Source organism: Melanaphis sacchari, unplaced genomic scaffold, assembly GCF_002803265.2.
Source record: "Melanaphis sacchari strain LSU unplaced genomic scaffold, SCAv2.0 Contig0_pilon_pilon, whole genome shotgun sequence".
NCBI lineage: Eukaryota > Metazoa > Arthropoda > Insecta > Hemiptera > Aphididae > Melanaphis > Melanaphis sacchari.
In genome coordinates, this window is record NW_020270366.1 from 15,028,045 (window position 1) to 15,051,619 (window position 23,575).

A 23,575-nucleotide genomic window follows, 5' to 3' on the forward strand; every position below is an offset into this window, starting at 1 on the left:
ATATATATTTTATTATGGCACTGCATGACATGATATGAAGCTTGATAAAATTGATAAAATAATAATAGCATAGCTATTTTTTTATTTTAAATTAATTTGATTTTAGATACTAATAAGGAATGTATTAGTTTTAAAGTGATGTGGATTTATTTTTTATCCATCTAAGTAAAAACACTCGTATAATTAAATGGTATAAAAAATATATGATATTTAATAAAACTAGTATAAGATATAAAGTTACAAACAATAATAACACCCAAGAAGTTGATTTAAAAACTTGTACGTCATATGAAGACAAAAAAAAATTATCAACACCAATAACACTATAACAGAGAAAAATATAAGAGAATATATATGATAAGTAGGGTAGATGACTAGCAATATTTGCATATTTATTTTATATTTGTATACAGCTACAAAAATAACAAAGTTATAGACTATAATATAATAAGAATCACGTTTTTTCGAGGAGTGTTGTAAGTGGGACTTTGTTGTGTGGCATTTTGTGGTAAGTGGCAAAAAATGTTATTTTGAGAGATAAAAGTAGGTACATAATATAGTCTTATCATTTTGTAGATAATGTTAGGTTCATGGCGAAAAACCTTCAATAAATAATAAAAGTAAATTCAATAAAAATAATAATTTTAGTATATTTTTAGAGCACTGCAAGTCCATCCTGAATTATCAAGAAATAATACATATATTATATCAACCATTACAAAGAGTGTTTAGTGAAGTAATCGATATAATCGATATTACATTTTTAAACACTTAACTTGATAAAAAAAAATTTAAAAAAATATTTAAATTAATATATATATATATTTGCTTGAATGTAAATAATATACTAAAATTAGCTTTAACTGATAACTAGATTTAAGTGATATAGCATTTCCTTTAGTAAAATATGTTCATAATAATTTCCTATTAGAATTTCAAACAGAATATTATGACAATAGTACAAAACTGAAAATATTAACACAACTAGACAAGTTTTCTCCATTTTAATAGCTTTTGGTTACATCTACGAACCTTATATAAGTTTTAAAAATAAGTTAGTCAAGAGACGGCTGATAGACTGCTGTTGATCTGCTGTTTGGTATAATATGCAGATTATGACAAAGAAAATCTCAATGAGTATAACTGTATAAATAATATCAATTTTATAATTTTTCACGGTACACCGGTTGATACTTTACGTGTGAGTGACTATACACGTGTGACGACAACAATATCTGCAAAACTACTCCATACTTGTAGTTGAAGCTAAGTATTGTTATGTTTTGAAATCAAATTAATTTCTTACCATTTTTACAAAAAAACCAGCATAAGTAGTTGAAGGAATCAATGAAAATATGTTTGTAAACATTAAACAGATAGTACATATTATAATGTCTTAGTTAAGTAAAGAATAATAGGTATATTGTAATAAAAATAATAGTTATTGATTTATAAATGAATGTATCTATAGTATAAACTTTTGTTTCGATAATATAACTTAAAATTAAATTATAAGAAAACAAAAATCACTTGTATCAATAACTTTATTTAATGATTAATAATATTTTTATAAGAATGCTTAGAAATGGTCAGGTTTGCCACGAATTGTATGTTAATGCAGTTAATAAGATTTACATATTGGTATTAATAATGAATGTGCCTACCTATTTATGTAATAATGGTGTAATTTTAAATTTTCTAAAAGAATTTAAAGAATTGTCTAATGATATGGACATTTTTATGTAATACTAAAAACATATAAATGGAAAGAGCATGATTTTAAACAATTTTATTTCATACAAATATATTACATATACAAAAAAAATGTATTAAAATATTTTAGTATTCAAAGTTATTAAATTAGTATTAATTTTCACTTGCAAGCAAATGCAAGAATCTAATCCAATGTCACTAAACAAAAATATTTCATATTTCTTTTAAAAAGAAATACACTATATTTCTAAATCCTAAACCTATTATTCATTAGTCTTTAGTATTTCCTGCAGTATAGAAATGGTTCTATGTTTATAGCTCATAAATAAAATGTACAATAAAAATGAATAAGAAGAATATAAAATATTTACAGTTACTGCTTATCTATTACAGTCAATAGTTGAGTTCAAATTATGTAGATAATACCTACACAATACACTACAAATTGCGATATTAATTCAACTAAATTTTGCTTAAAATTAGCTGATTTTAAAAATAATTTTATATAATAAATACAATTTAATTTTTAAATTTCAATATTAATTTTTTTCTGTTATTATTATTTATAAAAGAATTATGAAAAAAAATTAAGTGATTACTATTTAAAAATGAATTTGTTTGATATAAAAAAAGGGGAGGGAACATTTTTAAAAATATTAACAAATGTGTGTATTAAAATTCAAAGCTTAGATTAATATACAAAAAAAAAAGAGCCAGAAGTAATAATTATTAATGGCTGAAAACGCTATGTGTAGTAGTATATTAAAAATACAAAACAGTAGTATAATCTATACATATTGATTGTTGAGGGTCTTAAAGACGTCATTATTTTATGAAATAAAAATATGTTGGGAGAATAATGCGCTCACCCGAATTTTATAAATGTATATTATATAATATATCAACAATAAAATTGAATACGAAAAAAAACAATAGTCATTATCCTTGGCCGATATGAAAAAAACGACTGAAAATAAAAAAACTGTACAAACGTGTCTGATCATTAAATTGTTAGTGTGTGAAACATTTGGCCAATTAGAATGGATTTCGTTTTGGCGAAAAGAGCGCACGCTGTATATTTATATATTATTATTATATTGTTTGTGTTCTTTTCGTTTTTTTTTTTTAATCTCATGAAATAAGAGTATAGCTATTATAGCAATATTTTTTACTTTTAAATCTTGAAAATCGGCTTGTCAAATTGATTAATTGACTATTGTCGAACGGTTCTTAATTGGCTATAATCCCTGAGACAATGTACACCGCGCGGAGACAAGCATGGGGTTAATATTATAGTATATAATATGATATTGTACCTACTATCATAAACTATATAAAATATTTAACTATATTTCATATTGTAGTCTGTGCAGCTATTATATTATGTCAAATAAGTATAATATGCATAGGTATCAGGTTTTTCCCAATTTCGTAGAATCATGCCTAAAGTCTTAAAAATAATGAATTCAAGCAAAAAAAATGATCATAAAATTTATTAAGAGTATGTGACACCTGCATAGGTTAGGTTAGATATTTATTTTTCTAATTAATTAGATATTGTTCTTACCTTAAATTAGTAGGTATATGATCGACAATTTACTTCAACATTAAAGCTAACAAATAACAAGACTGGTTGCAAATTTGATATTGGATAATACCTATGTTCGTAAGATGCCGCGGAGAAAAATGCGACAAAGCCCGACAAGGGTGTTATATAACAAATTTTATTTTTATTTTTAAATAAATAGGATATACCCAACATTCTTTTTACCAGAAATGAATTGGAAAAGTTATAAAATAATAACTTCGACATTTCAACAATTATTAAATATTAATGATGTTATAAATTAATTTCGAATATACTATGAACTTACTGTAAACGTATACACATTGGCCATTATTATTTTGATCATTTATTATTATTTCATATTTTCATGGGAACATGGAGTACTTGAGCTTGACAACACGTGGTTTATTGTCATATCAATATGTCATTTTAACTTCATTGCAAATTGTTTATGGGTGACGATCATCAACGAGTGGGTATAGTCATATTATGGACAACTTAATGGGGCTTTAGTAACCGAAATTACGAAATTCCCCGCAAATGGTAATAACTCGACAGCTATAATACGTAATAAATTGTAAAAAATAAATATTATACAAATATGAATTTGTTGACATTAGTGAACGCATACATAATATATTATAATACGTCATATTCATTTGAAATGATTAATAGTATGATCAGTGACGGCAGCGCTAGGTTAAGTCAAGTTGAATAACCACAATAAAATGTTTCGACTCTCGACTTCGTGCGCAGTCAACACTATCAGATAACTTTCAGTTAAAAAAAAATTGTAATTACATTTTATGAATTTAAATGGCTTCGTTGCGCCTTAGTTTGAGTTTGTGTATAACCATAGGCGAAACTACGGGTCAGGCCAGTCAGGCCATGGCCTGACCTAATACTGACTAAAAATTTGTATATATTATATATTTTAATAATTATTTAGTCATTATAAATAATAATATTATTATATTTATACATGTAAACGTATACATTTGTACGTTTTATATAATACCACTTGTACCTATTATTATAACTTATAATATAAGTGTACGAATATGTGGACTTGATATGATTTCTTAAATTAAATTGTACACACTACACAATGAATATAATAATAACATTTATTTTTAACATTGATTATGGAAATATGGCGTCGCAGTCTATTGAATAATATAATATAGACTCTATAATATGGTCTCTATTCTATGTACTCGAATAATCGATTTTATCAGTTATTGTTTAATTTAGACATTTGACGTTTATTTTTATATTATAGCTAATAATAGTTAATGTTACGTAACAAATCGCCAATCGGTAATACTAATGTTACCCGTAGTCTGAATGTGGCCGTAGACAATTATTATTGTCGATTCCACATACTATTTTCATATTATTTCTTTTTGACTTAGTATAAATTCTTGTTTTTATCGTTAACCGGCGATTGTTCAAAAATAACCAGATTCTTATATTACAAAATCATGGAGAGGTAATTATTAATTAGAATATTTTTTTTATAGATAGAAGATAAGTCAAATATTTTAATTATTATTTAAAATATAATACCATATTATTATTATACGCATTAGCCATTAGTATACATCACAAAATAATTTATTTATTAGGTATTAGCCCCCGTTAGTCGCATCGCTGTCTAAAAGACCAGGCATTTATAATTTTCCAATTACTCATTGTAAGTAATTACTAATTTTAAATTTACATTATTTCGTGTTCTTTAATATCTTCTATGTCCAAGTTACGCTATCATTTAATGCTATTTAAAACAATTAGGTATCTATTGTTTGTTGAATTTATATGTATTTTTAGTCACAAACCTGTCAAAAATAACGTTAGTGACTAAACTCGGAATTAATTTTGTTCAATATTATTTTTGTCAGTGATAATTTTTAGAAAAAAACAAAAAAAAAATAACATAATCGTTTCTTCTTATCGATAGTTATAGTCTATTTGTTCATATAGTTTCATTGAAAAATTCAATATTTCCAAAATTATTTTATATTTGACACGATACACCCATACAGGACAAGTAGTATGAATAAATTGTCAAAATTGTTATAATATAAAATTAATTTTTGTTTAAATATATTGTTTAATATACCGTAATGAATAAAAAATAATAATATAATTTTAAAATAAAAACTAATATTATTAATTATTATTCTTACAAAATAGATTTGTTATCCGAAAATTGAACAAAAATGGATCACCTCCACAAATTCCAAGTATTGAAACTGACAAAACTAATTTAGCTACAATAGCTACATCAAATTCTATTTCTTCCGAAGTACCTTTAACTATTGATCTAAATGACACTGATATTACTAAAACTGTTTTACCCAATGATCCTGCTTTACCACTTCCAAAAGAGCGTATAGAGCGTAATGTAAAACTATCTGAAGGGCCTTGCCAAATCCGTCTTCTTTCATATCCAAAAACTCTTTTTGGGAATAGACTTCGTAGCTTTCAAAATGCATGGTATGATAATTATGACTGGTTGGAATACAGTAAAAGTAAAAATGCAGTATACTGTTTTTATTGTCGAGCATTTTCTTTAAATAATGTGGCAATTAAGGGTCATATTGATCAAGCATTTATAAGTAAAGGATATTCAAATTGGAAAGATGCATGTAATGCTTTTAAATCCCATGTGAAATCAGTATGTCATACAAATTGTGTAGAATCTTGGTCAGTATTTAAGTCAGGTGTCTCTATTGATGTTCAATTAAAAATTCAAAACGAATTAGATTTAAAAAATAGAGAGAAGGACCGTCTTCATAACAGAGAAGTTTTAAAACGTCTAATCGATATAGTTATATTGTTATCGAAAACTGGACGATCATTTAGAGGCCACGATGAAAGTTCTAAAAGTATGAATAAAGGACTCTTCTTAGAAACTGTCAATCTACTAAAGAAATATGATCCTATAATTCAAGCTCACTTAGAAAAAGGCCCAAAAAATGCCCAATATTTAAGTAGTAAAATACAAAATGATTTAATTAAGTCTCTACATAACGTTATATTTCAACTTATTCTTAAGAATTTAAATGGAAAAAAAGTTTCAATTATGGCGGACGAAACTAGTGACTGTGGTCATATAGAACAAATGGCTATTGTCCTAAGGTACTTTGACGATGAACAAAATAAACCAATTGAAACATTTATAAGTCTAAAACAGTTGGAGTCAACTACTGCAGAATCTATTTTTAATGTTATAAAATTAATAATTTTGGAATTAAATTTAAAATGGGAATCAGTAGTATCTGTTTGTTTTGATGGAGCAGCATCAATGGCTGGTAAAATATCTGGTGTACAATCAAAGTGCAAAGAACAGAATTCGAAAATACTTTATGTGCATTGTTTTGCGCATTGTTTGAATCTTGTATTGGTTGACTCTTGTATTTCACGAATGGAAAATTCGATCATTTTCGACTTCTTTGGCGTTATTCAAATGGTTTACAATTTTATTGAGGGAAGTCCAACACGTCATGCAATATTTGAACAAATTAAAAATACTATGAATTTAAAATTAAAATCATTAAAATCTTTATCTACAACCAGATGGGCATGTAGAGCAGAGGCAGTATCTGCAATTCGTGAAAACTTTTCAGCTATAATAAAAACAATAATTGAAGTAAATAATATAACGAATTTGCCTGAAGTCAAAGTTAAAGGAAAAGGAATTATTATGCATTGTCAGAGTTTTAATTTTATTATTTCCTTAGAATTAATGCATCCCATACTACAAATGATTCTAAAAGTAAGTCAAACACTTCAAAATCCTTCAATTAATTTATTGGTTGCAATAAATGAAGTTAAGAATCTTCGTTCAGCTTTACAACAATTACGTTGTAATAATGATTTCTATGATGAAGCATATACAACAGTTTTAAAAATTTGCAAAGAATATGATATTGATGAACCATCGATTAAGTTAAGGAAAAAATCAAAACGTTTTGATGACAACATAGATAATGAACATATTTTCAATACAAAAAAAGAAGAAATTCGTGTTACTGTATTGATTCCCATGTTAGATTCTCTTATATATGGTATTGATCAACGTTTTAATCAAGATACAATATCTTTAATTACAGCAGTCGGGAAAATGTTAAAACTTGACTCAAATAAAGATGATATTAAATTGTTATCGTCATTTTTTAATATTTCTGAAGAGGAATTAATTTCTGAGATCCGTCTACTTTTGTCTCGTGACTTAGATTGTGTAACACAACTTGTTAAACAAGATTGTATGACGTGGCTAGATTGGTTCCGAAAAAATGAAATTGAAGGTATATATAATAATTTTATAAAAATTATTAGAGATTTTTGTGTGATTCCAGTAACCAGTGCTTCTTGTGAAAGAGCATTTTCTAAACTCACTCATGTAAAAAGTAAACTTCGATCCACCATGAAACAAGACCGTTTAGATGACCTTATGCTACCATACATGGAACAGTCTTTGGCTAATAATGTTAATGTTGAGAATGTCATTGAAGAATTTAAAAAATTGGTACCATTTAATCGTCGTCTATTATTATAAATGTATTAATTAATTATTATATTTTTTTATTTATTATTAAATATTTAAATTGTAAAAAAATATTCATTATAATATAATTAATATATATATATATATTATGTATACATTAAACAAAATTACTACATTATAAAGTTGTTAATAGAAGTATTTTTTCATTTGGCCTGACCTAATAAAAATGTCTAGTTTCGCCTATGTGTATAACCCATAAGTACTTTGGGCGTAGGGTATCTTTTCGATGCTAGAGCGACATTTTTAGATCAACATAATTACGAGTGTATAATATAATGGTGATAGATCAGTCGTTTGGTTATAAACCATCTGAGTCAAATTGATGGCAAAATAACCTAACCTTTCTTGTCGTAAGAGCATTAGCGCTAAAATAATTTAAAACTTATTTAGTATAAGTACCATATAGGTAGAGCTACTATGAATTTTAAAGAATCGTATAGATACTAATACAATAGTAAATAAATATAAAATAGGTATTGAGAAGACATACCTACTGGTTACCACATAAAGCAACAGTGAAGCATATAACATATACAATACCTACTGCAATAGGTATAACATAGGTAATATAGCCTTTGCTGTGTGATCATAACCATTGATTAAAAATTAAAATAAATAATAAACGTTTTTAAAATATTTTTCTTTAGGTACGCTATATGGACATAATATAACATATATAACTATTGATAGTTTTAAATAATTGTAATAATTTATTCATTAAATATACTTATAATACATATCATTTTATTTTTGTCCGTTTACGCGTAATAATAAAATATCATTATTATGAAATATGTATTTTGAAAATGAATCTATGGTAATAAATAATAATTCATGACTTTTTAAAATGTTACACAATTTTATTGTTTTATTGAAACATATTTAAAATGTATGTGATAAATTATAATATAATAATTGTGAGTTATGACACAGTAGGTATTACCTATTATTAGGCTTCTTACTTGTTACCGATGTAATGAGTTTATTTTACAGATTATAATAAATTATATTTAAATAATTTGTTAAGATTAATTTCAATAATACAATAAAATTAGATACAAAAATCAATTGTTTCAACCAACTTGTACACAAGCATGGAATACTATAATATAGTTTAGTACGTACCAGTACTTATTTAAACTAGAAAGATTGCATTTTTGATAAAAATTTCTTAACCTTTTTTTATCTAGATGACCGACCACTAGACACTAGTTGGCAGTTAAAACATTAACTACTTATTACCTATATCTATATCAGACTCTACTAATGGATGATTTTATTTGGAGGATTGATTTTTAGTTAACTAAGAGATAAGTAGTATATTCAATTTCGCATATCCTTGGGCAAAGCATTTTATTTAAATGAATTTTCCACATCAGTTTTTTATGTCAGAATACACCAAGGTACTTGACAAAGTCATATTTATTATTTTAATCTATTGCTTGGTTGTCTATGAATATGTGCTGGGGAACTTAATATTATTTTAGAGTTAAGATTTTTGCTGCACTTTTTGTTGGGTTCAAGTTCAGTTTCCATTTTTTGAATCACATAGTCACGGTGTTAAGAGATGTTTGGAAGTTTTCAACTAAAAATTTAAGTTACTTTAGATTATAACGATGTATAGCGTCATTCAAGTTTCAAACAACAGTAACTTATGACTTATTTATATTTGGTTAGAAGGTTTTTAAATTTATTAAAAATAAAACTAAATAATTTACAGAATTTTTTTTCTTATATTTCATATTAAAATATTAACATTTCATGTTAAATTAATATATTTTTAATTAGTTCATATATCACGTATGTTATATACGTTACATTTGGACTTATAACTAAAACTTAAATATAATTTGGTATAAAAAAATTATTGAAAAATGTATAAATAAAAAAAATTGCACTACAAAAATGTATTATAATAATATTATTAGTTAACTAGGTTTATAATTCATACATTGAGTAAAAATAATCTTATCAATAAATTTAGAATAGATTTTTTGTGCGTATATAAACCCACCCATTCAGCCTAAAAACAATATTGAGTACCACAATAATTTTATAAAACAGGTACTAAATGTAGGCTATTTAAATACAATAATATATTTTTATCTCTAATAAAATAATAATATAATTTAAAATATAAAAAGTTAATAAACAAAAAAAAAAAAATAATAATAATAATAATAACTAAATTAAATGAGTTAAAACTTCAAAGTATAAAACATAATAGTAATAAAATTTAATACTGAAAATAAAACTGTGGTGAGAATATCTTGACACATTGTAAGGAATAAATTTTTAGACCATTATGGCAATATTGTTATCGTATTAAAAAAAAAATAAATACATGGCCCCGATGAATTGAGCTTTAAAATATTACAATTGGTATTTCAATAGAAAAAATAATTTTATTTTATTTAACAGTCTTTTTGATAAAATGACATTATTTTTTTTTGTAAAATTATTCAAAATGATCTAGTTAAAATCAAATAATATTATGGAAGAATATCTAATTTTAATTATGTCATTTTTATTAATTTATCAAGATAAGGAAAAAAATGCAGATCAATCAATAATTGCAATAGGATATTCAATTATATATTAAGTACATAAATAATATATATGAAAGTCGATAGATAACTAATACATTAATTGTAGTCAGTTGTTGAAAATAAGCAGATGTGTTATACAAAACGCCTTAATACTATGATAGTTATATACGAGGTATGTCCCAAAAGTAAGTGTATTAAATTAATTAGTGTGCACATTATGAAAATTTAAGACTATAATATAGTATACTAGTGAATCAGTTACATGACAATTAATTTATAAAAAATTTTAATCTAATGCCAAAATATTGATCAATACACAATAAAATGTGTGAACAATTAAAAATTTGCTCACAAAAAGTTTAAAAAAATATTAAATTGCACCCTATAGACTGACAATTACTACAGATATTACCAATAGTAGGGTTTTTAATTGGCACAAAGCTTACCCAAATAGTTGAGAAAATATTGAAAAACAAACCTAACCTACAAACAAATAATGAAATGTTAATTTAAAGTGAAAACAATGATCATCTTCTTTGTTAAAAACAGCAAAATTGTTCATTGAAAATTTTTACTTAAAATAACTGAGCACTTTTGTTGATGATTAAGTGCTTTTACTATGACAAAACACCTACTCACTCACCATTATTAGTTTGAGTTTTTATCCAAAAACAATATCACTAAAAATAAAACCACCTAAGGATTATACTTAGAAAGATATAACTTGTAATTATATATATATATATATCCTAAATTGATAAGAAAAAAATAGTACACTTAATTTTGAGGCATACCTAATATACTTTAAAAAATTAAGTAGTTTATACTCAATTAAATTTGAAGACTAGAAAATACATTGAATCTTGGTTTGTCAAGTCTAATAGTTATGTCAAAAATAATAAAACATTTAGACTGAAGTTTCAGAGTTCAACTTAAGAACAAATCTATTTGATTTTGGATTGATAACTTCCTCGATAATACTAAAATGGGGAAGCTTATGTATTGTACACAAAAGTGAAAGATCATTTTGCCGTAATTGAAACACAGTTCCATCTTTGAGTGCTCGAGTCAATAATTCATTACAAATTAATGACCAAGATTGAAGTGATTTTTGTTCTTTTTCGTTCTAAAAATATAAAGTTTGTAGAAAATTACAATAACAAAAATAAAAAATATTAATTAATTAATAAGAAAAATTACTTGTAATACAGGAGATGCACTCAAGTAAGGTTCTAAAAATGCCTTTGGTGAAGCATCATGAGTTAAACATAAAGCAAGGTGAGACAAAATTGACTCTACAGTATGCCTTGGCTGTTGCCTAGTTACTCTTAAATATTTTTGAAGAGATCGTGCAATAGTTGGGAAAACAGCTTGAGCAGCTTCATATGGATCCATTGCAGAACCACCACCTTTAAACACAAAATTAATTACTTATAAATCATAACTTATAATAATTTTGTAATTAAAATAAAATATAATGTTAATTATATAATAATTACCAGGATCGTGATGTGATCGTTTAACATGGGTGAATGCTTCTTCTGCAGCTGTTAAGAGTCTGGCTCTTCGCTTCTTAACTCTTCGTTCATAGTCATGTTCTTCATAGAATCGTTCATTATGACTTGAGTCTCGACGTCTAGCATGACCATTCATTGTACCTCTTGATTGGCTCATTTGAAGCGTATTACTTCCAATACCTTCAATATCATAAAATTTAAAGCTGGAAGCATTTTTTTTTGACTTTGAGACTGGTAAACGCTCTAGGTATGGATTGTATATGGAAAATTCAGTATAATATCGTTCAAGAACCCAAACAGCGGCACGCTGAATGCTTAACTGACCAATAGGATATGATCGACTTTCACCATCAGGACTCCGAACAACCTGTAATTTAAGATAAGAATTTAAAGATATATTATATAATAAATAGTTAGAATGCAAATTCTTTTTTTTTTCATTACAATTTAATACATCTTTACTTATTTTGTTTTAAGCATTAGCACCAATTACTATTATTTTTTACTTTTGTAATAATTAAAAGTACTTAGGTAATATAACATTAGCAACGACAAATATTATACCTACTCAACAATGTTAGTCTAATTTTTATACCAAAATTGAGCTTTAGTTTCAAGTAAAGTATAAAATAATAATTATTATATTAAAGTATGTTTCAGTTTTCTATTACCAAACAAAATGCATAGTCCAACACCACACACAGCATAGTATGATGTATCAGAAATGCATCATCTCATAGCCTAGCATAAATTCATCAAATTACATAGCCCTATTTAACATAAGCTATTACACATATAAATTAATTAATAGATTTTGTTCAAATTATAATAAAATAGTATTTCAAGTAAAGAAAATCATAACTAAAGATATATTGATTTATTTAAAAATATATACAAATAGACATTTTAAGCAGACAATTAAGGTCATCATTTATAAAAAGGGATCTATTTAAGTGTTAACACTTGATAATTAGAAGTTAACTTTTTTTTTAAATATTTTTTTCTCTAAATTTTATGCATTAAAACATTTATGAAAAATTATAATTTTTAGTTTTATTTTTTTGAACGACAACATACATTTTTTTCATATTCTAAATCTCAATATAAATGTTTAACAACATAAAAACACAAAAATGTCCTAAAAATCTATAAAATGTTTTAAACTAAAAATTAATTTGAAATTTATAAACATAAAAATGCTTAAAATTGTTAAGATTATTATTTTTTTTTTAAATGATTAGTTATAATATATATACATATGTATTATATGTTATATTTTTTATTTTTATATCAAAATAATTTGTGTATACTAAGAGGACTACTTTTAATATTGACATGTTAAAATACGTTAATTAAATTATGTAAACAATTGATAGTGATGTTATCTAATCTGATTATCTATGATGGAATGTTGATAAAATTTAAAAATATTATACTTGGATATCCTAGTAATAAGTTATTGGTAGTATAAAAAATTGAGTGGTTTTGTCCTTTCTGTTATTTTAATAATGTATGTGGTAATTTGTGACATGTTTAATAATCCAATGTTGCTTAATTTATTGGGGATACATACCTTGATGTAGAAAGCTGGCTGAAGATGTCTTATTTCCATTAACACTATGGCAACATAATGAATACAAAGTAAACAATCACATAGGGAAGAAGAATAAGATACTAAGGCACGATACTCAAGTAAATCTTCACCTGTAGCTGTTGCTCGTACTCCTGAAAAATAAGATTTTCTATAAAATAAATTTTATATTTTACAACTCATAATCTCATAAATAGAAACATCAAGATAATAATTTATATAAATCACATAAACTTCATAAATTCAAAAATAAGCTAGATAAAGAAGCACAAGTATTAAATACAATTTCTTATTTTTTAACTCATTTAGAGAACAAAATTAATTTTTTTTTTTTTTATCAGCATCTCAATATTTTTAATACATTAGGAAAAGTGAAATCTGTTAATGAAAATAACTATCAGTATTTTCTACAACAATTAATCTTTAAGAAAAATACTAATACTTCATTTGAAATAAAATAATAAATATATTTTTTTAATTGAGCTATTCTAATAATTCATGTATTTAATATAAAAAAATTGCCTAATAATTAAAAGTATTAGATTTATCCTGTGAAAATTTTCCAATGCAAGTTTTTACATAATTTTTTACTCATTTCAGATTTAATATACAAGTTCAAGTAAGAAAAAATTATATTTTTCTTTGTAAATATATTTTTACTATCTATTTATGATGACAATTTAGATTTAATATAATTATCTCATAGAAAAAATAGATGGTTAAAGTTTCTTAATTTAGAAAATATATATTACATAATTAAAATAATATAAACAATTAATTATTAAATAATAATATCAAAAACTTACCTTCCGTGACTTGAACTACATAGAAAAGCCAAAAAATACCACAGCAAATCGACACTAATGCTAAAACGATTGCTCTAAAAACATAAATACGGGGCATGGTTGCTTTCATGGGACGTAGGAAAATTGCCCATGACGCCACAGCCAATAAAAACATTTTAAATGCTAATGAAACTAACACTCCTTTACATTCTGCGCCACAGTTTAACAGGGTTTCTCTTTGTTGAGGGCTAAGATTTGTAGCTGCGGGACTAAAAACACCTAATTAAAAGAATAACAACATTAATTTAATATAAAATTTATACTATATTGGAATAATAAATGTTGTTTTAATTCCTACAAATAACCTTAGAGTTCATTGAAAGACATATTATACATATATAGGCATTCAGTTTGTTAGTGTATTAAATATAAGTAAATAAGGTAAAAATTTAGCTTGCTTATTTACAAATATCAAATATTTAATAATGCATTTTGAATAAATTACCTAATTTTGGTAAAACTAGCATAGCTAACGGGCTAAGAAAAGCGACTAGAGACAAAAGCCCAGTCAAGGTAGTAGCTATATAACGATGGCACAATATTGGAAAAGCACTTTTTTGTTCAGTATCTGGCCAAAGAGCGCCCATTTCTTCCATTGATCCAGACTGTACTGAAGTATTACCAGTAATTGCTGTAGTGTTTTCACCCCAATTTTCATCCTATAAAAACATAATAATATGTTAAACATTTAAAATCAATACCATGATAATTTATTACTAATGTTACTTAACAATAAAAAAATTATATTTCATAAAATATATTTTTGCTCAAGATAATTTTATAATCGGTACAAAACAACATAATAAGCATGCTTAAAGAAAGTAGAAATAAAAATAACAAGAGATTACAAGTTAAAAGTCATCCAATAGTAATTACTTAATTTGGAGATGAAAAAAAAGAAGAGAAACATGTGATTTAAAGTAAAAGATCTCTACATAATTTTCTTTTCAGTGAGTATCAAGAAATAGAATTTTTGATAAGAGGGTTTTCAAAATTATCTAGATGTGAGAAAAATTACTTTTAAAATATTGCAATTGTTTTGATTATATAAGTCATCACTCATCATAAAGATTTAAAATGTATGAAGTGTTAGTGACTTTACATAGTGTAATTCTGGTAAATTTAGATTTTGTTTAAATTAATTTTTTTAGCGGTTTATATTGATTTATTAATTAGAGTACCACAATGAAATAAGATTGAGGTGAGATTTCAAATTTACCAAAGCTATTAAATTATTTCATGGATTGAGATTATAGTTTTTTCATCAACATAATCAATAACAAGGATATCTTGCAATATGAATTGACTTATTACATTAATATTAAACAACACGATAGATAGTATACCTCCTAGAAGTAAATATGCATTGATTAAAACCAGTACAAAAGTCTAAGAAAATTCAAAAACTCTCTGTTAGTTAGAATTTCCACCAAGCAATATTTGATTAAACACCTAAGAAATAACTAGGAAAACATAGAGCAGATAATTGCTTATGTATGAAAACCAAATTGAGTTGTAGAGTAGTTGGTTAATGATAGTGTGAAGGAAAAAGTATAAAAGAATATGACTTTCACATATTTTTAACAAAAAAAAAAAGGTATAAGTCTGATCAATTTACATGAGTTTGTTGAGTTTGGGAGTTTATTCAATTTAGGAAACTATAACTATGCAAGAGATAAACATAAAATAGTAAAAATTAGTTAATCTCAAGATCAACTTCAAGATTTATATCAAAAGAATTATTGTTATATTTGGTAAACATTTCATAACTTTTGGATTTTTTTTAAATTTTCTAGAATTGTTTTTAATCTTATTTTACGTGATATATTTGGTAATGGAGAATCTAAGATTTTTTTACATAATCTATATGGCAGTGATCATGCATATTGACATGATACAAAATATTTGAAATATTATTATTAATACTGATTAGATGCAATTAGAAAATAAATTTAATATGTTATATAAGTTCATTTAATGATGAAATTGCTTAAAATGATTTAAAGTTATAATAAAAGCAAAGTAAACTCTATTAGATATTGAGCAAGTTAAATAATTTCATAACAACATAAGTATTGAACAAACTTAGTTACCTTAATTTTATAAAATATGAATAAATTTAAGTTGGATAAGTAATAACTTGAGTAATTTAAGAAAAAAAAAAAAAAATTAAAGCTCTAAAATTATAAAAACATAAATTACTTGTGGTAATATTTGCACTTCAACAACATCTTGTCCATCTCTTGTATCATCTAACATCACAGTAGTTTGATATGGTGCCATAGTTGTTTCGTATGGATTATTTAAGCTATCAGAATATTTGCGAGCAGTTCGAGTATTATTTCTAAAAATAAAGATATTAAAAATGATTTAGAACAATAAGTTATGAATCAAGAAATAGAAACTTACTTATAACTGTTAGATCTATGATTACTACCAGATTTTAGTGAGTGACTCTTGTATTTGGAACTGTACTCACTCATGGACCTTATAGACTCGGTGTCCATAATGACAACCCAATGTCTTGCACATCACCTGTAGAAAGTAAAACTCAAAGGTGAAAAATCTAGGGAAGAAAATGAAAAGAAATCTCACACACTGATAAATATCAAACGAACATTCTAAAATAGTTTTTTTGATATTTTAATTAGGGTAAATTAAATATTATGCCTAACACAGGTAATATTAATATTTAATGATAAATTGATTGGACTATTATTATTAAACGTAAAAGAATTAGAAGGTAAGTAAAAAAAAAAAAATAATTACCCTTTATTTACAAACATTACTCAATCGTAGCCTGTGCACGGTGCACGTATACAATTATACACATTTTTGTTGTACTCGACAATCGTAGTCGTAACTATTTTCAATTTTGTTTACATCCGTCATCTAGCCATGATAAATTATATATCTTGTCCGCAGTCCTGCAGAGTAACGAGCGTTTAATGACCCTAAAGTATGTGATGATTTCATGATAAATATTTTTTGTAGGTTATGCCCGTAGTAAAGACATTTTACGTTGCATCGTTTGACACCCTGCTGATAGCGCTTATTCTGGGAATTCATTATCAACGCCTATCGATAAATCATAATATTATTATTTATTATATTTATTATCTAATATATTTTAACATCATACAGTATACATCACCATTTATGTTGTAAAAAATACTTTAAAAATTGTAAATACAAATATATATATATAATATATTATATCCATAAGAAAATATTCACAATAAGTTGCAAGGGAACAAATTCAAATACTTGGTAAGTACTTAAATACTTTTTTAGTTGTAAGCTTGGGTAAAAAAATCAATTGGATAATTAAAAATTTCTAAATTAGAATTTTAATGTACTTACTTGCCACGTGTAAGTAATTTATAATTAAAAACTTTTTACTACTTACTTAATTTTATACATAAAAGTTCTAAATTAATACTTTATTATTAAATAAATAATAAGTGCAGGTTGTTAATAAAATATAAAATATAAATTTAATAAATTGATTTTAATTGTGTAAAAATAATTAAGTGCTATAATTAAGATTGGACAGGTTACGAAATGGAAGCCAAATACAAAAAGGCCTAGAGGACGTCCTAGACAAAGATGGAAGGATAGAGTGGTCAAGGACTTGAGGGAACTTGGAATAGAGGACGGGGAAGAGCTGGCAAGAGACCGAGACAGGTGGAGGCAAGTGGTTGTTGCGGCAATGGGCCTGAATGGCCTGTAAACGCCTAAAAAAAAAAAAAAAAATAATTAAGATTACTGATTACTAAAAGATAATTTAAGATTTGACAAATAATTATTTTAAATTTTGAAAAGCATTTATCAGCATAAAATTATAGAAATATTGGATTTTTAACTACTAAGACGTCCAAGATAGTAGGTATTTAAATTAATTTACCGAAATACTTGACAAGACCGATCAACTCGTTCTAAAATTATTCATAAAAAAATCCTGTACCTAATAATAGTATCATTTGGTTTAGGCTTCTAAGATGGACAATTATTTTGAAGTTCATTTTTTTCAAACCCACTAATATAAACAATAAAATAATTAGTATTTTAAAAACATTTAATAAATAAAAATGAATGTCAGGCTTCTAAAATATTTTTACACCAAGCCTGATGGACCTCACAATTATTTTCTTTTTTAAACCTTTCAAATTTTAAGAACTCAAATCTTTATCATTGGTGTATAATATACCAATAGTTCTTATTATTGATACATTATTTAGGTATGGGCATTGGATTAATGTGGCATACCGAACAAAACTTACCGAAATATTAAAGAGTTGTGGGAATGTCCCAAGTTCTAATCGCAGCGTCAAGTGCACATGTGAATCCGACGTTAGTTTTACTCATCGGTACAACTACAATCACGTAACAACGTCATATACATATAGTTAGCTCTGTAATACTACGACGTCATGGGCACAGTCTAAGATTGTTTTATTATCATCAATCATATTATATTTTAATCAATTGTAATACAATGGATTTGAATTTTGGAAAAAGGCGGCGACGGCATACAGTGTTACCATTTCACAAACTGGTATCTCGGGTACCGGCGTGCCGGTTCACGATTCTCGTCCGTCACCGGGGACCAGTCGCCGCGGTCACCATTCTACATGTAGACAAGTCTACTCCCCACCACCACCGCAGTCGCAGACCCTTTAGAAATGCAACGCACACACGCGCGCTCAACATTGCTATATTAAACATATATTTTAATGTATATATATATTAGTAGCTACATATATTGAATATATATATATACATATTCTACTCGGTTCGACGTTACCCATCCCGTTTCTTCATACGGGTCCGTCCCGCACCGACCGATTACCGTTTTAGGTCATTTACTAGTGCATTATCGTCCAACGCCATATAATTATTCCGGACTTAGCATTTATAATAACATAGCTTCCGCCGCCGCCTCTCGCCAATCGTTTGCACCGCCACCGCCCGTCCACGACTACGACGACGACGACAAAGTACAAACACTACAAACATTAATCATTCAACGTGCTTACATTTCGGTCAGTGAACGAGATACCCGATAATATTATTTATTATTATTGTTATTATTGTTATTTACAAATTAATTACAATCGTCCATTCTGTTAGCATCACGCAAATGCTCATTTCTCGAAACTGGTAAGTCATGTCCCCAATGATCAAACATGCGTTCCGTTCGCCACCATGGCCCCCGGACTGAATTTTGGGAGTTGTTCGTAGCATTTTGTCAGCACATACGTCCATCGTCTTGTTCATGTAATATATTACCTTAGCGTTTCAGCTCGACGGAATTGTGCATGTTTCGTTGTTTGATGAAACCATGTGTCCCATTTCGCTATCAGTCATGTTTCAGTAGCTTGTTCGTGGACAATCCACACACTTTTAAGTACTCTATCGTTGCTAATAAATTGTATGTGTGTACAGTAATTAGTAGGGCTTAAGTTTTTTATAGCTTCACGTAAGTGGGTACACCTAGTTTATTTCTGGAAAATTTTCAAAAGAACTATTAAAAATGTATTCAATCTAAAATTGAACCTATATCATGTTACTGTTGTTTTTATTAATACATTATTACTAGCAAGTCTATAGAAAGATATATGTGTAAATAGTTTTGAACACAATGTAATTGAATTTTAACATTGGCATTTTCATTTAATTTCTGTGAAAATAGCCTAAGTGTGTATATCGTGCTGTTACATCCTGTTTTAACACATTGACTGTGCATAATATGTATTTTAAGTCACTTCCCATTGACCATTGTGCATGTAACTTCTCAAAATACTGCACGTTCATTGAAATAATACATAAATAAGTGGCTACCATCTATTTATATTAAGAAATATCCTATGATTATATATCAAATTATGATCCTATACAAATACTTAAAAATCAAGAATTTATCAGTAATGTATGTAAGTATGACATCAAATGATGTCAAGCACATTGTTGAAGCACCCGTAATATTCCATTTAGTGTTCTTGTTAAAATAATATAAAATTTTATTAACCAACATTTTTTCTTACAGTCTTAGAACATTTGAATAAATGCACTATTGAAGTTTATTGTTGAATACAAAATACTTAGTTAATTTTATTGACATGGAGACTACATCTACCGTGTCAGAAGAACCTTCTGTTGACAAGATTACTCAGGTTAGAAAATTTTATTAAAGTTTTATTGTAACTGTAGTTGTATATTAATTATATTTTTTTTTTTTTTAGCCAAGTAATCAAAAAGATACGTCATGCGTGTCCAGTACAGTAACAGAATCCTTGCCCAAACAGGTAGATGCTGCTGATAGCACATCTGTTGCCACTCAAGCTTCCGAGTTAGATATAGCAGATTCAAATAATCCGTCTAATGATAAGAATCGTAAAAAAAAAGACCGTCACTTAGCTCAAGCATTGAAAACTGTTTTGAATAGTATGAATTCATTAAAAACACCTGAAGAAAAATTAGCAGCATTATGCATTAAGTATGCAGACCTTATTGAAGACAACAATAAGCTTAAAGTAAATATAATTTAAAAAATGTAAAAGTAGCAATATTTATTATTTTTTTGATTTTTTAATTTTGTATATTAGACTGCTTATAAACAAACTGAAAAAAGAGTATCTCAGGCATTAACAGAACGTGATATAGTTAGAGGTGAAATGAATAAAGCAGTTATGACAAGAAGTCGATTGGAGAGCTTGTGCAGGGAATTGCAGAAACAAAATAAAGCAATAAGAGTAATAATTAGATTTATATTCATTCATTTTAATTTATTAAAAAAAAAACTGTTTTTTTTTTTTTTTTTCCAGGAAGAGAGTCTGAAACGTGTCAAAGAAGCTGAAGATAAACGTATTGAAATGACAAATAAATTTCAAAACACATTAAGTGAAATAGCTTCAGTGATGCAACAAAACAGTGAGAAAAACAACAAGCTTCGAGATGATAATATGGATATGTCTTCTAGGCTTAAGAATGTGTGTGAACAGTATGAGCTTAGAGAACAGGTAAATGGCGCTGTAAGCACATATAAGTTTATTACTATTATTATTGTACAGTTTTAACTAGGAATTGATTCTTAGTATAGAATACTTGTTAATTGTTGTAGCAAGTAGTTAAGTTAGCTAAACAAATTGAGCTTGAGACCCAATTATGTGATGCTAAGTTGGCCAAAGCAAATATGGAAATCAGTGTAGAACGAGAAACTATTTTAAACGAGAAGACTCATTTATTAAAGGTTTGTATTAATCATTTGATTTTGCTTTAAATTTATTTAAATTGTAATTTAAAAAATAATTATTTTTTTTTCAAAAGGAAATACGACTTTATCAAACTAGAATTGAGGAAATGCAAAATACTGAAATTGACTTACGAAACCAAATTTCTCTATATAATGAAAAATATGAAGAATTTCAAAATGCTCTAGCACGAAGCAATAAAGTTTTTGCTGGATTTAAAGGAGACATGGAATTAGTGAGTAACAAATAGTAAAAAATAAATTATTTATATTGAATATATTATTTTAATTTTTAGATGTCAAAAAAAATAGTTAAACAAGAAAAAGAGTCTGCTAGTTGGAAAATGCGTTACGAGCGCTGTCAGCAACTTTTAGATGAAATGACTACTGAACGTACAAGAATGATAAGTGATTTATCTGTAGCGACTCGACAATTGAGTACCTTACAAAAATTATGTCGAACTCTCCACTCTGAACGACAGGCACTTTTATCTAAGTTGGAACATGGGAAAAAAATGCCTGAATTACCACCAGATGTAATATCCGGAGAAGTGGCTGAACGTTTCACAGATGTCAACATGTGTGCAATGGCGGAATGGTTTGCACGCACAGATAATGCAAAATCTAAACGTAAATAAATTTAAATTTTTGGCCGACTTTGTACTCATTTCATCGTCGCATTTCAGCAGATCAGTCCAAAGAAGAGACATTACAATCAGTCATTGATAACCAAATGAAATCAGCCAAGGACTCGGGTGAGCCACCACTTATAAATGGAGAAGATATGTCACCGGAATCCCCTTCATCGACTCAATCACATATATCGGATGAACCTGCCTATGATACTGGTGTAAGCAGTAGTTCGTCAGTTAATGGAGATAAAGTAGAATGCATTGTAGAAAATAATGTTGAAAATAAGTCAGTTAATGAACAAGAGTCTAAAAAGGCTGACATTAAAAAAGCCAAGGTAATTATAATTATTTACTTTACATGATATTTGTTTTTTGTATCTGTAATTTGTTCTTTTGTAATAAATATATAATAAGATTCAAGAGACATCGGTTTAATATTACTGTACATTAAAAAATGTATCTTATACAGTTTTATATAAAAACAACGTACAAATATTATATTATTGTACTTCTTTAGATGTTCTAAATAAATATAATATGTTAAAATCTTAGTGTCAATTTAGTTCAACAATATTACTTATTAGTAGTTCGATACAAAATTGTATAAAATTGTATACATTATTGTGATAAAGGCAAATCACAATTATTCTGTTACCAAATTTAATGTAGGTATTAAGAAAACACTTAAAGTTATCAAAAAAATAAGAACTATTTCAATATAAAAACTATATATTGTACAACACTATTAATTTAATCATAATTTTTAAATTAAATTAATTTTAATTTTTTCTTATAAAGGTATTAATTTAACTATTATGAGTTAAATAAATACTTTTTAAATTGACATGTGACACTTTGTTTACTATCCATCTTAAATACCTATTAAACTTTACTACTAAAAAAAAAAAAAACACCTAACCTGTGTATCTTATACAATGCCAAATGTAAAAATAAATCAACTGTACGTTACTCACCTAACTGCTATGTTTAATTCTTTCAATTGAATGTTTCAGGAAACTCAATCGAAACGGAAGGCTAAGAAAACGTAGTAATTTTTGCCTTTGCTTAACATGTAGTAGTTCACTAATACTAAATTTATGAGTTGAAACTGCCAACTGTATTTATGAAACAGTGGATGTTTCTTATAAGCAAAATTTTTATTATCGTTTTATTTTCAAGTCATTATTTATCTAAAGATTATTATCTGTAATCGATTTTAATTTTTAATTGAATTAAGCTATGTATTGAATTTATGAAAACAAAAATTTTATTATTAATTATTATGATGGTATTCATTTATACATTGTAATTATTGTAATATCTATTATCATTTATT

General features: G+C 26.4%; 3 protein-coding genes and 1 long non-coding RNA gene across 7 annotated transcripts; 3 read left to right on the forward strand and 1 right to left on the reverse strand.

Annotated features, from left to right (window-relative positions):
• Window positions 1–4,764: 4,764 nt before the first annotated feature.
• LOC112599734 lies at window positions 4,765–7,844 on the forward strand. Its single transcript, XM_025346787.1, has 5 exons — window positions 4,765–4,772; window positions 5,477–5,825; window positions 5,877–6,424; window positions 6,863–7,593; window positions 7,645–7,844. Exons 1-5 carry the CDS (start codon window positions 4,765–4,767, stop codon window positions 7,842–7,844), a joined length of 1,836 nt encoding a protein of 611 aa, XP_025202572.1.
• Window positions 7,845–10,705: 2,861 nt separating this feature from the next.
• On the reverse strand, window positions 10,706–17,245 carry LOC112601713 (vang-like protein 2). Its single transcript, XM_025349464.1, has 9 exons — window positions 17,125–17,245; window positions 16,765–16,890; window positions 16,558–16,699; window positions 14,801–15,014; window positions 14,317–14,574; window positions 13,493–13,644; window positions 11,902–12,286; window positions 11,603–11,811; window positions 10,706–11,528 (listed from the first exon to the last, which is right to left on the reverse strand). The coding sequence occupies exons 2-9, from the start codon at window positions 16,860–16,862 to the stop codon at window positions 11,310–11,312; spliced, it is 1,677 nt and encodes a 558-aa protein (XP_025205249.1). The 5' UTR covers window positions 16,863–16,890; window positions 17,125–17,245; the 3' UTR covers window positions 10,706–11,309.
• A 303-nt stretch (window positions 17,246–17,548) lies between these two features.
• On the forward strand, window positions 17,549–18,094 carry LOC112601744. Its single transcript, XR_003115063.1, has 2 exons — window positions 17,549–17,625; window positions 17,903–18,094. It is a non-coding gene; the product is annotated as an uncharacterized LOC112601744 (long non-coding RNA).
• Window positions 18,095–19,178: 1,084 nt separating this feature from the next.
• LOC112601723 (alpha-taxilin) lies at window positions 19,179–23,445 on the forward strand. 4 transcript variants are annotated; one of them, XM_025349493.1, is made up of 10 exons: window positions 19,179–19,400; window positions 20,405–20,531; window positions 20,601–20,891; window positions 20,964–21,110; window positions 21,183–21,389; window positions 21,479–21,607; window positions 21,685–21,843; window positions 21,904–22,237; window positions 22,297–22,574; window positions 23,253–23,445. In XM_025349493.1, exons 2-10 carry the CDS (start codon window positions 20,478–20,480, stop codon window positions 23,286–23,288), a joined length of 1,635 nt encoding a protein of 544 aa, XP_025205278.1. In that variant the 5' UTR covers window positions 19,179–19,400; window positions 20,405–20,477; the 3' UTR covers window positions 23,289–23,445. The 4 variants fall into 4 exon arrangements, with proteins under 4 accessions (XP_025205278.1, XP_025205262.1, XP_025205287.1 ...); XM_025349477.1 differs by having other exon boundaries at window positions 19,181–19,400; window positions 22,294–22,574; window positions 23,253–23,443; XM_025349502.1 differs by having other exon boundaries at window positions 19,182–19,400; window positions 21,183–21,377; window positions 22,294–22,574; window positions 23,253–23,442.
• The last annotated feature ends 130 nt before the right edge of the window (window positions 23,446–23,575 follow it).

Coding starts and splice junctions, on each gene's coding strand:
- LOC112599734 (XM_025346787.1), top strand. Junction 6,425..6,862: donor CAAATGGCTATTGTCCTAAG/GTACTTTGACGA, acceptor ATCTACAACCAG/ATGGGCATGTAGAGCAGAGG. Junction 7,594..7,644: donor CCGAAAAAATGAAATTGAAG/GTATATATAATA, acceptor GTGTGATTCCAG/TAACCAGTGCTTCTTGTGAA.
- LOC112601713 (XM_025349464.1), bottom strand. CDS start 16,862: ATGGACACCGAGTCTATAAGGTCCATGAGTGAGTACAGTTCCAAATAC. Junction 15,015..16,557: donor AAGTGCAAATATTACCACAA/GTAATTTATGTT, acceptor ATGTTTTTATAG/GATGAAAATTGGGGTGAAAA. Junction 11,812..11,901: donor ACGATCACATCACGATCCTG/GTAATTATTATA, acceptor TTGTGTTTAAAG/GTGGTGGTTCTGCAATGGAT.
- LOC112601723 (XM_025349477.1), top strand. CDS start 20,478: ATGGAGACTACATCTACCGTGTCAGAAGAACCTTCTGTTGACAAGATT. Junction 21,608..21,684: donor AGAAGACTCATTTATTAAAG/GTTTGTATTAAT, acceptor TTTTTTCAAAAG/GAAATACGACTTTATCAAAC. Junction 22,238..22,293: donor AGATAATGCAAAATCTAAAC/GTAAATAAATTT, acceptor GTCGCATTTCAG/CAGATCAGTCCAAAGAAGAG.